Source organism: Mytilus galloprovincialis, chromosome 5, assembly GCF_965363235.1.
Source record: "Mytilus galloprovincialis chromosome 5, xbMytGall1.hap1.1, whole genome shotgun sequence".
Classification (NCBI taxonomy): domain Eukaryota; kingdom Metazoa; phylum Mollusca; class Bivalvia; order Mytilida; family Mytilidae; genus Mytilus; species Mytilus galloprovincialis.
The window spans coordinates 60,051,021-60,064,998 of NC_134842.1; the positions used below are offsets into that span (position 1 = coordinate 60,051,021).

At 32.8% G+C, this 13,978-nt stretch overlaps 1 protein-coding gene across 5 annotated transcripts in view; it reads right to left on the minus strand.

The window, feature by feature from the left end:
* Positions 1–13,978, minus strand: part of LOC143076161 (rabphilin-3A-like) — a 111,178-nt gene continuing 97,200 nt past the window's right edge. For 4 of the 5 annotated variants that reach the window (XM_076251842.1, XM_076251844.1, XM_076251840.1 and 1 more), the window contains 4 exons: positions 12,418–12,499; positions 10,661–10,757; positions 9,500–9,621; positions 1–1,720 (listed from right to left, as the gene is read on the minus strand). In XM_076251842.1, coding sequence (XP_076107957.1) covers positions 1,706–1,720; positions 9,500–9,621; positions 10,661–10,757; positions 12,418–12,499 — 316 coding nt within the window. In that variant the 3' untranslated portion in view covers positions 1–1,705. Of the gene's footprint in view, positions 1,721–9,467; positions 9,622–10,660; positions 10,758–12,417; positions 12,500–13,978 lie in introns of all 5 variants that reach the window. The other variant, XM_076251843.1, reaches the window with a different exon arrangement.

A 13,978-nucleotide genomic window follows, 5' to 3' on the forward strand; every position in this document is an offset into this window, starting at 1 on the left:
AACATTTCTGAAATTTATTTTATTATTCTTTTGGAATACATTATGAAATATAATATATTATTGTATATAAACATGATCATATTAAATATAATATAATATATCATAACATAACAAAACATAACATAACACAATAAAACATAGATAGTACAACACAACAACAAATACTGGTGATTGAATCACCAGATCAAAATTTTTAAATGTTATGTCGAAGAATTTTTCCAACATTTATACGTTCCTTGTATTACTAAATTTATTTAAATATTCATGTCGCCATCAATCATCTAAAAATTCTACAGATACAATATCAATCAACAAGATTTTCAGGCTTTATAATAAGAAATTCTTTATCTATTTCACTTCTATGAATTAACTGTACTTTCTTTCAATTTGCCATATATATGTGTAAACAAGTGAAGCCTGATACGACAACAGAGGTCGAACCCTCAACAGGTGTACACAATAATCAAGTTTAATATTGTCTTACTTTGGAATGTGATCAATTTTTTGATATAATATAGGTTCTGACACAAAGTAAATGTGGTCAAAGATCTAAAAAGTTTGACATGGGACATTTAATTTACCTAGTATGGTCTAATATCCAAAATCTTACAACATGGTTAGATTCAGCATATAAAAACGCCAAAAATCAGTCTAATTCAAAATTAAATCCTTGAATTCCTCTTGTTCTGATATTTTGAATTTTAATTAGATTGACCAAAAATCTAATTCTAGTTGAAATCAAACATAGTTTAATTTGGAACCTTTCCAACCTCAATATGGACTTAATTGAAAACAGTTTCCCAAATAAAAAATATTAATGCACAATGAGATTCAACATAGCAATGATTCAATTTTTGAAGAAATCAAACGAAGTTTAATTTTGGACACTTTGGACCAATTACCATTAAAAAAATAGTAATGCAAGGTTAGAACCCCCCCAAAATTTAAAGACTCTAATAATCCCATTCAAAGTGTGGTTACAAACAATTATGAAAACATATCCACTCAAAACATTTACCCCCCCCCCCCCACCCCCAATTGTCCATTCTTCTTCAAAATTTAAATTTTTTAAAAATCCCCAAGAAAATAAGTATGTAACCTCGATAATATTTTTTTTTTAAATATTTAGTTTTTTTCAGAAAAAAGTTCTATTTCAGAGAGTTCTATAAACTATAACACAAGTTATTTTCTGGAAAATATAAAAATGAATGTTTTTTGCCCTTTTTTGTCCGTTATCTTAAAAAGTTTAAAGCAATTACCCCCAATCTCAATCCAAGCCTTTACTTTGTGGTAAGGAACTGTGTAGTACAGTTTTAGAGAGATCAATACACTTACACAAAAGTTATTCTTCAAAAACTACATTTTTTTTTTGTTTTGGGCCCCCCATTCCTGAACTGTTGGTACCATAACCATCCAAATCAAACCTTCCTTTAAGGAATTGAACCTTCTAGTAAAGGTTTTATAATGATCCATTCATTTAAACTTAAGTATTTGTCCGGAACTCAAATCTGTTTTTGGACGACGACATCGACATGATAGCATTAAAAAACTTAATGCAAGTGTTTATAATCATAATATTTATGTTCTCATTGGCACTCATGGTATTTAACAATGTCCATTATACGTCATTAAGTAAGGATTGTTATAGACTTGAACAATATTGATTCTTGAATGCATCTGGACGTCTTCATCCTCGGAAGTGTTGTCAATATTCATCAGGCTGAAATAATTAGTAAAAATGGAATTAGGTTTTAAGTAGATAAGACTAAATCAAGACTGCATTCAGTATAATAGCTCAGATTTCAAGAGAAATACAGGTACACCTGACCACCTATATTGTATCTCAATGAGACGTTATCGTTTAAGAAATAAATGAAATTGGGTGCACTGATTTTTTTCTTAAAGTAATAACAAATGGTTCCAAAAGTGTGTTCCTTTATTAAACCGTAAATAAAATGGATTAAACAAATTGTAAAATCCATACAACTGGATATAAAATACAAATGACTTATCATAAGTTAATTATTTTTTTCCAATTATCAAAGACTTTTCACATGTTTTACACTCAATTTAAATTTCTTAAAACTTGAAATAAATAAAAAAGAAAGAAAAATAAATGGAGAATGTGTCCCCATGGACACAGATAATGCTCCCGTTTGCATACAACATTATAAAGAGACATAACTCAAGAACAATAAAATTGACGCTACCCATGCATATTGCACTTGTTCTGAGTTTTGTGGTAATAAGTAATGTGTATAGTTTTCATAATGTTTAGCCTAGGCAACTTGTTAAAGAACGGAACCTTAACCTTTTGCATTTTTTCATTTAAAAAGGGACATAACTGGATAATGGTTATAGTGACCCAACTAAAATTCAAACTTGATCTGTATTTTGTGATAATAAGCTTTGTGTTAAAGTGTCATGCTATTTGGTTGAGGCAAACTTAAGTTAGAGAACAGAAAACAAATTTTGGGGCGTATGATCAGAGGGACAAGGGTAAATAAAGGCAACAGTAGTATACCGCTGTTCGAAATTCATAAAATGATTGAGAAAAAAACACAAATCCGGGTTACAAACTAAAACTGAGGGAAACACATCAAGCATAAGAGAACTACGACACAACAGAAACACAACATTAAAACGTAACACACACAGAAACGAACTATAATATAACAATGGCCAATTTTTAAGGGAAAAAAAGGTAAAACTAAACACCCCCTCCGCAACAGCGAGCGAAACACAATAACATTCTTAAAAATGGGCGCACGGTCACCGCTTTAAAACCCTATAAAATTACAAAAAGACGCTTTCAAAACTAATTAAAGAACCTTAGTGAGCACGCTCACATACCCCACGTCCCCACATTGTCATTGGAGAAATTAAATAAGTATAAGAAAAAAAAAATGTATAAGAAAAAATATTGAATAATAATTTCCTGTAAATATACATAGTATGTCCTTATTATCTACAAAATTTCATGAAATTCTGTTGTGTGGTTTCAGAGGTGTTGAGATGACAAACTGTTGCAGAAGTACATTGAAGCAAATAAGTTCAAAGGGGCATAACTCCTAGAAAAAAAATTGAACCGTAATTTCCTGTCGATATGCACATCTACATAGTATGTCCTTTTTATCTACAAAGTTTCATGAAATTCTGTTGTGTGGTTTGAGAGGAGTTGCGATGACAAACTGTTGCAGTAGTACATTAAAGTAAATAAGTTCAAAGGGGCGTAACTCCTAGAAAAAAAAATGAATCGCAATTTCCCGTCGATATGCACAACTACATAGTATGTCCTTATTATCGGAAAAGGTTTCGTGAAATTCTGTTGTGTGGTTTGAGAGGAGTTGCGATGACAAACTGTTGCAGTAGTACATTAAAGTAAATAAGTTCAAAGGGGCGTAACTCCTAGAAAAAAATTGAATCGCAATTTCCCGTCGATATGCACAACTACATAGTATGTCCTTATTATCTGAAAAGGTTTCGTGAAATTCTGTTGTGTGGTTTGAGAGGAGTTGCGATGACAAACTGTTGCAGTGGTACATTAAAGTAAATAAGTTCAAAGGGGCGTAACTCCTAGAAAAAAAATTGAATCACAATTTCCCGTCGATATGCACAACTACATAGTATGTCCTTATTATCGGAAAAGGTTTCGTGAAATTCTGTTGTGTGGTTTGAGAGGAGTTGCGATGACAAACTGTTGCAGTAGTACATTAAAGTAAATAAGTTCAAAGGGGCGTAACTCCTAGAAAAAAAATTGAATCGCAATTTCCCGTCGATATGCACAACTACATAGTATGTCCTTATTATCGGAAAAGGTTTCGTGAAATTCTGTTGTGTGGTTTGAGAGGAGTTGCGATGACAAACTGTTGCAGTAGTACATTAAAGTAAATAAGTTCAAAGGGGCGTAACTCCTAGAAAAAAATTGAATCGCAATTTCCCGTCGATATGCACAACTACATAGTATGTCCTTATTATCTGAAAAGGTTTCGTGAAATTCTGTTGTGTGGTTTGAGAGGAGTTGCGATGACAAGAAACAGGACTGACGGACTGACGGGTCAAAAACATTATACCCTCCGCAACTTCGTTACGTGGGGTATAATAATTTTGTTATAAAGGATAACAAAAACTTTCAAACAAGACTCTGTTTCACTTTAATAGACATTAACGCATATTCAAAGAAGACAACATTAAGAAAAAGAAATTTATATGGGCATAATATGTTTTTCCCCTATACACATACATTTACAGAGTGTTTTTTTTTAATGCAGTGTTAATCAAAAGTTACATATAGGTTATATATAAGAAAAGGATAAAATTTATTATCTGTATATACCAGTAATTCTATAAAAGAAATCCCCATATAATATCTATTTTAATTTCAATTAAACATGAAGACAGAGCTTAAATCTTTAATTAATGATTATTTTTGTTTTTCAATATATTAATGAGTGGCTTAAAAATTCCATTAAAATGTTCTCTGTATCTGTCATATTTTTTTCAAAGGAAAAAAAAATCATTTTACCCTTATTTTCCATTTTAGCCATAGTGGCCAAGGTTCTTGACATACAAGGAGATAAAATACAAAATTTTATCTAAATAATCTGAAACTCGTTCAGTCAAAGTTAAGCTGAAATTGACTTGGCAGTTTCTATTTATAAGGAAAAGTGTTTTTTAAAGTAAGTAAACAAGATGAACAAATTGTGAAAAATTGTCTTTAAAGGGCAATAACTTCTGAGGGGGTGAATTGACAATTTTTTTTCATTCGACCTTATTTGTAGATCTTATCTTGCTGAACATTTTTGCTGTTTAAACTTTAGTTTATCTTTATCATTAAACTTAATCAAGATAATAACAACAAGAGTACACCCGCTGAAATGTCTCGACTTCTTTACTAAACATTGATATTCCGTTGATAGTCCTACACATAAAGCTTTACTACAACTATCATAAACTTGATGTTATCCAAGAAAATGAGGTCAAGCTCAACTAGATATCATTGAGATGGGAGCCATCTCTATGGGCCCCGCTGTGAATAATGTGCATTAAAAAATTGTATCTTTACCATAGGACATGGGTTTGTCAACTGAAATCAAAGTTTTTGACCTTGACCTTTGACCTAGGAAGTTGTAAATAAATTATGACATACCCTCTGATATTGGTTTATATACATTTCAGGTATAAACTTTAAAATGATAACGGTTCTCAAGATATAGAGCGGACACAATCTTTACCATAGGACATGGGGTTGTCAACTGAAACCAAAGTTTTTGACCTTGAACTTTGCCCTAGTCAGTCGTTCATAAATTATGACACACCCTCTGGTGTTGGTTCATATACATGTCAAGTATAAACTTTGAAATCATAACGGTTCTCAAGATATAAAGCGGACACGATCTTCACCACAGGACACAGGGTTGTCAACTGAAACCAAAGTTTTTTGACCTTGACCTCTGACCTAGGAAGTTGTACATACATCATGACACGCCCTCTGGTGGTGGTTAATAAACATGTAAAGTATAAAGTATGAAATCATAATGGTTCTCTGATATGGAGCGGACACAAAGTGTTACGGACGGACGGACGGACGGACTGACGGACAGACTGATCACTATAGGGCGACCCGCCTTTGGCGGGGCCCTAATAAACCTTACAAAGTTGTACGCCTTACAATCAATCAATACACTGAACATAATCTACCTCTTGCTTATCATGCTTATAGTTTCTAAGAAACAGACTTAACAATAAAAAATAAACATTGACCAATCAGTGGCGAATCAAGAGGGGGCGTAGAGGGCGTAACCTTTTATTTGGATTTTTTTTTTTTTTTTTTGTAAAATGATTAGCCTTCTTGAACTTTGCCATTTCACGTGTATTTAATTTTTCGCATACAAATTCTTTACTTATAATGACACGTTTTGCTGGTATGTACTGATTATGTCAAAGTCATGAAATTTTCTATGGCGGAGTTGACCAGTTCGCCGTAAAAAGTTTAAACGTCACTCAGTCATTTTGAAATTCAAATTACAGTAACACATTGATTAGGCTAAGGACAACAATCCTGACACCTTCAGAGCGACAAAGAATTGAACAAGAACGTATTGACTTCTATTTCACAATTCCACTAAATAGAAAGTAATACTCTATTCCACTCTCATGACAAAAGTTCCTCAGCAATATTATTCACCTACGATAACATTTTTAACCCTAAACGCCCCAGCCGATTTTAAAATAACATAGCTGAATAATGATCCCCAGTCAGTAAAAGCTCTAGAGTCTAAGATACGAATCATTTGTTTTGAGGAGGCAGTTTGAGATATTTGAGAAAAATCTGACTCTCATTTTTGCCTTAAATTAAAATTCTGGCCGTATCTGGATTGAAAACAATAATCTTGTCCACTTTTTGCTATCAGAAACGAAAATTTCCAACAGAATTATGAAGCATTAAATGAACATGGTGATTATAAAACGGGCGTATTTTTTTTTTGGGGGGGGGGGGGGCAGGGGTTTGCATATCTGACCGGAATGATACTGTCTGTTTCTCCGAATTGATATATTGAATACAGCGTTTATTATACTTTTTTCAAGACCAGACTGCAACCTGCCTGCTGGGTGTGGCTTTTATGTCTCCATTTGTAGACTGTCATTTATAAATTTGTTGTCTCATTCCTATACGACTTTGGTTGATTTCGAACCCCAGCTCACTTCCCTTATTTTTGTTCGGTGAAACATATTGCTTGTTTGTCTTTATTAAATCGTGTCGGTCGTATTCTAAATTTCATCGAATAGTCCGGCGTATATCTTGTTTACAACAAGAAATCTGTACGATTATTGTAACTAAACATACAACAAACGAAAATTTTCCATGTCTTTTTTTTTACTGACAAGTCCCACATCAAATATATCAGTACATAGCTTTGGATCAATACTATCATAATATGATAGACAATTAATAGGGAGAATACAGCATAAAAAAAGTCCAGCCCTTACACTTTACAGCAACAATAAAATATAAAAGCCCCACGTCAGGAACCGCCGGTTGAAAAAGTGCATTTTTCACTTTATTTCAGTTTTTTTAGCCCGAAAAAAGGTCCCGATTTTTTTAAATTTCGCCCCCTTTCAAAAATCCTGGATCCACCCCTGCTGATGAACCATAAAAATGGATTCAAGGTCAAATATGAACAACGCCATGCAGACATGTACAGCTAACAATCCTACCATACAACACATATAGTTGATCTATTACATATAGTTTAAGAAAAAAATCACAAAAACTACACACCGAGCAACGAACCTTGAAAATGAAGTTAAGGTCAAATAAAACCTACGAGACTGAAATGTACATCATAAAAAAATTCCATACACTAAACATACTATTTAATATAGTATAAAAACAGAACAAAACTCATAAACTTAACTCTGACCACTGAACCATGACAATAAGGTCAAGGTCAGATGACACTGCCAGTTGGACATATACACCTTACAATCGTTCGACACACCAAATATAGTAAACCTATTGCATACAGTATAAAAAACAAGACCAAAACACAAAAACATAACTATAACCACTGAACCATGAAAATGAAGTGAAGGTCAGATGAATCTGCCAGTTGGACATGTACACCTTACATTTCTTCCATACACCAAATAAAGGAGACCTATTGCTTATAGTATCTGAGTTATGGACTTGATCACCAAAACTTAACCTTGTTCACTGATTCAAGAAATGAGAGCGAGATCGAGTGAACAATGTCTGACGGGCATGATGATCTTGCAAGGTACGCATGTACCAAATATAGTTTCGAATTACTCATAATAAGGGAGAAATTAAAATTACAAAAAAATCTTAACTGTTTTTTCAAGTAGTGACTGAACCATGAAAATGAGATCAATTAAGGACAATGGACATGTGACAGACTGAAAATTCGTAACATAAGGCATCTATATACAAAGTATGAGGCATCCAGGTCTTCCACCTTATACAATATAAAGCTTTTTAGAAGTTAGTTAACGCCGTCCCTGTCGCCACCGTATCAATATTCCTATATCGAGCTTTCTGCAACAAAAATCCAAGGCTCGAAAAACTAGAGGCTCAGACGAGCGTGTGTCGCTCACAGGATATTTCTATTTACAACGAATGCACGAATTTGCCCCCCTATGTTCTATCTTTAGCATGTATCTGTCATGCTCACCCAGGTTGGCAAGCAGGGTGATATGACACATTTGTAAAAACTAAATACCCTAATGCTTACTTGTGGCCAATTTTGGTTAAAAATGTCTCAGTTGTTTCAGGGGAAGAGTTTTGTAACAGATTACAAAAATTTGTTAAATTTGACGAAACAGACTTTATACCATAAGAATCATTCAGCTTAAGGTTGGTGTTATTTGGCCCATTAGAGAAATTTTTTAGTTTCAGAGATACAAAATAAAACTGTATTTTCCCCCCACGTTCTATTTTTAGCCATGGTGAACATCTTGGCTGATGGGCGGGGTCCTCGGATATATTTTTAAAAAAAATACCCTAAAGATGATTTAGGCCAAGTTTGGTTTAATATGGGTTCGTAGTTTTAAAGAAGGTTTCTGCAAAAGATTACAACAAATGACGAAAAATTGACGATAAAAGGCAATAGTTTGGGTTTATTTATTTGTAGATCTTACTTTGCTGAAAAACTTTGCTGTTACAGTTGAGCTTTATCTTTCATAATATTCAAATAAAAAAAAACATACAAAATTTCAATAAAATTGCCAATCTAGGGGCAGCAACCTAGCAACATGTTGTTTGATGCGTCTGAAAATTTAAAAAAAAAACAGATAGAAATTCACCTCATGAAATTTATAGCAGTATGTCAGATTTGCTCTAAGTGCTTTAGTTTCAGAGATATAAGCCAAAACCTGCGGTTTACCCCTATGTTCTATCTTTAGCAATGGCGGCCATCTTGGTTGATGGGTGGGGTCATCAGATATATTTTTTAAACAAGATACTATAAGGATGATTTAGGCCAATTTTGGTTTTATTTGGCCCAGTAGCTTCAGAAAAGATATTTTTGTAAAAGACGGACGACGACGAACAACGGACGGGGAGTGATAAGAAAAGCTCACTTGGCCCTTTCACAACAGGTGAGCTAACAAAAGCAAGAGGTCTCCATACGGAATAGTGGAAAGCCTAATAACCAGAACAAAATCAATACGTCTTACCACTGAATAATGGAAAGACCTAATTATCAGAAAAAAAGTCAAAGTCTTTCCACAGAAAGTGAAAAGACTTAGAATCTAAATAAAAGCAATAGGTCTGTCAACGAAAAAGTGGAAAGACCTAATAAACAAAAGTTAGAAATGACAGAAAACAATTGGTCAGCGTTAAATCACTTCTGCACTCAGATATCATGAAGTTGAATGTTTATGAAACAAATATTAGGGATAACTAATTCTATGCACAAAAGAAGACGAGGTAATACAACACTCACACAACATTAAACGTTATATGCTTATTCTAAACCTCTGGTATTAGTTCAGCAGATAATGTATGCCATCTCTCATATTTCTGATCTGTAGTCTTTAATGTATCAAACCAGTGCTTTAATCTTTCTCCTTTGGAATTAATTCCAAGTTGAACACCACCTATCAAATAAAATAAAGCAATTATTTTTAGGACACATCAAATAAACTGCTGCTCTTTAAGCGCATGATACGCCCACTACTGTTTAAAACCATAAAGTTTAATAACCCTCTCAATGTCATATAAGAAATTTAAAACAAACTAATGGGAGGTTATTTTTACATCATTTTTGTCTTATTGAGAGTTGTTTCATTGTCTTTCATATCACAACTTATTTTTCTATATTTGAAAGTAAATCAAGACAAAATGAACTAGTGTGACAAGAAGATAAAAGCTAAGTTCACACGCTAAAATGACTCGCCTTCTATACTTACTATTGATATTATGTCGTGGGTCCTAAATATAAAGCTTTACTACAACTATCATATAAAATTAACATGATCCACGAAAATGAAGTCAAGAAACATGGACACCTTACAATCATACCATGCAACAAATATGCTTTAAATATAGTTCACCTATTTACACGTTTAAAAACAAACTTGAGAAGAAAAAACTTAACATTGATCCATGAACCATGAAGAGGAGACCAAGGTCAGATAAACCCTGCCAGATAAACATGTACACCTAGTCGAGTCTTATCTTTATCTAATTGATGTTTATGGTTGATTTTGCAGTTGCACTAATGTCCTAGGCTTGAGGAGGATAATGAGCTAAAACATCGTATACTCCACCACATTCTTGAAGTCCCTGTTCAGAGTAAACAGTATTCAGTGGTTGTTGGAAGTTGCTGTCCGAATATTTCTTTTGTTCATTGTGTTTTTCTCTTTTGAATCAATTCATATTTTCATTCTTTTTTTATAACTGTCTATATCATATTGATTTTGCTCATTCTGAAGATTGTAAATTCAGTGCTATATACTAGTAGATGTTAATATTCTCGATCTCGTCTTTCAATCTCTGGTGAATAGTTGTTTCATAGACATTAATATAATAAATTCACATTTTTATGCCATCATAGTAGAACTTTTATAAAACCTGTTTTAATATGGGAATCCCTTTTTACTCTTACAAATAAATGTAAATAAGATCGCCACTTACCTACGAAGTCGTTAGTTTTTCCAATATCTCTGTCCCACACAGTAATCTCTAAAGTCTTTTTAGCGAGCTCATTATGTTTGATTTCATATACAAATTCCTGGAAAAAAGATCTAGTACTGTAAAAGCATAAATATTCGTGGAGGATTTAATATCGTTTATTTCGGGGAAAAAATATATCCACGAAATTAAAAACCCCGCGAAAATTTAACCTCCATATAACACCACTTACAATTAAGAAAACCACGAAATAAAATCCCCATGGAATCTTATAGAGAGACAAAACCATGAAATGTTAACCTCCCGGAAATTATCGTTTCTACAGTATATATATAGCGTCGGATACAGTGCAGGCGAATTGGTGTCACGGTATCTCATTAGTATGAGTTCGAATCCCTGCAAGGAAAAAACAAAAAAATTGCAAAAGCAAATTTACAGATCTAACATTGTTGGGCTGATTTTTAAACGAGTTGTATATACAGAAGGAATACAGCCATATATCACCATCACTGCTGGTGGTCCGATGGATAAATCTGTTGTAGAGTTGTCACTAGTGGGTTCAGACGTACTTATAAATATAATTATTTCTGTGACTGTACCATGCATTAATTTGTAGGATACTTTACAATATATAATTCAGCTGATCTGTAAAAATACCATCTTCATGCCTTATATATCATGAACTGTATTACGACGCTAGATTAAAACTGACAAGGAAAGATAACACCCAGCCCCCGAAAGCTTTATTTTTGTGAAGCCAAGGTGGTCGAGTGGTCTAGTGCGTCTGATACAGTGCAGGCAAGTGTTGTACTTAGACTATCTGCCAAGAAATTTGTTTTGCATGCACACGTATAAAAATTGCGTTTTTTATCCAACGCAATCATAGGTTTAAACATTGTTTTCCATTTAGACTTGTATATAAATGTTTTGTACAAATTGTAATGTTGTACACATTATAATTTGTACAGATGTTTTGTACAAGTTATCAGTGTTTTATGAACCGCTAAACACAAATGGATGATATAAGCACACAGTCTTTCTTTTCGCATATTTATGTCATATTTCCATGACTACATGATACAGTCTAATACTGAGCATTGATACAAAAAAAAAATAGAAGATCACAAAAAAATGATTTATATGGATAGAATTTTGGTATAAAGAGAAAAATAAAATAAGAATTTAAACCATTCAGGGATACTTATTTCTAGTTTTAGGACAAGAAGAATATCACTTAAAATTAGGTTGAAGTGTATACATTTGAACGTAAGATATTAAACTGGATCATTTCAAAAGATGCGTAAAGGTATGTGTCAAAAACCCTATACAAATCATAATTTGTACAATCGTGTACGCAACATATACATATCTTTGATAACACTGTTTTTATAAATATTTCGGTAAGATACAACTATTTGTTAGTCATGACAAAAAGTAACGGCTAAATGTTCGTCAACAAAGAATGCCAATGGGAACCTCCTGTGCTTTTCATGCCGACATGTTTCTTTATTCACACAAGACTGACTTCACACAAGAAAAATCATAAAGAAGCTTGCATTATCATTTAATTGTACTTTCCGCCATGTAGATGAAGTCCTCTTACTAAATAATTTAAATGTTTGGGCTATGTTGACAAGATTTTCAAAATTATTTTTAACATCAAATTATACATTTATTTGCAAACATCAACATATTTGCAAATAAGAAGTGTATGACATATTCTTATCAATAGACATATATCATGTTTTATCCGACCATACCTCGTTATATTCCGGATTCAAAGTTTTCTTTTTTACAGCAGTTTTAAACTTGGATTTCTTGTCTTTGTCTGGTTTCAGATACCTACAAAAAATTAGATAAAAATTCTGACAAACTTTTATATATAAATGGTGTTCAGTGTCATAACTTATTTCATTTGCAAAGGTTTGACATGCTTGTGTAAGGTTTTGCAGTGTAATAATTCATGTATTGAATATAGTTCTGTTGTCTGTAAGTCATTTCGAGTGAAGCCGTAGTCTGCACACAAGCCTATAGAAAATTTAATATTGAACATTTTAATTCGTGGTTCTGTACCCACAAAATCCGCGACAATTAGTATCCAGCGAATAATAATAAATCCACAGAATGCTCCCAATACATAGTTAATAACTCTTTTCAAATTATGCGCCTGAGATATGTATATGTTCCAGACCATGTAGATAAAAAGTATTGTATTATTGACAAGTTTGTAAAGTATATTGGAAACAATACCTATATGGTCCAAATACTCATATGGTCCAGCCCATTAATAACGAAACGAGTATATACACATATGGTCTGACCTTACGCGTATGGTCGGACCATATGAGTATATGCATATGGTTCAAATACTCATATGGTCCGGAACATACACATAGTTAATAACTCTTTTCAAATTATGCTCCTGAGAGAGGTGTACATAGTTACCAACTCTTTTCAAATTATGCTTTTGAGATAGGTATACATAGTTAATACTAGTAACTTTTTTCATATTATGCTCCTGAGATAGGTATATACAGTCAATATTTAAACAGCTTTCAGTTATAGTTTCTGAGTTTTGTATATTTATTTATTTTATTGTCTATACTGAGGTAAACTACAAGGGCTGATCAAAATATGTGTGGAGGAGGTAAGTCAAGTCAATACTATTATAGTTATATGGAACCTGTTGAACTTACTTTAAATAAAGCTAATACTAAGAATGACCACTGCCCTTTTCTCGATCTTGATATCTATATCACTAATGGAAAGCTGAATACTAAAATTTATGATAAAAGGGATGATTTTTCATTTCCTATCGTTAATTATCCGTTTTTAGATGGTGACGTTCCCTTGTCACCATCTTACGGTGTTTATATATCTCAACTTGTACGATTCGCTCGTGTATGTAACAATGTTTTAGATTATAATGAGAGAAATTTATGTATTACTGAAAAATTATTACACCATGGTTTTCGATATCACAAACTAGTCAAAACATTTACTAAATTTTATCATCGGTATAAAGACATCATTCGTAAATATAGCTCAACATGCAGACTTCTAATACATTCAGGTATTTCACATCCATTTGTTTATGGTAATATTCTTTATAAAGCACAAAGGTGTCAGTATTCACCTCAGAAACTTACAAAACCTTTGAATAGACTTATTAAGAAGGGATATAATTACGATAATGTTGTCAAGTCATTAAAGATTGCATATTTTGGCGTTAATATTGAGTCACTGATAAGGTCTTTGCATCGGAACTAAACACATTTATTCTAAAAACAGTTGTTGGCATGACACGGGTTATGTTCTTCT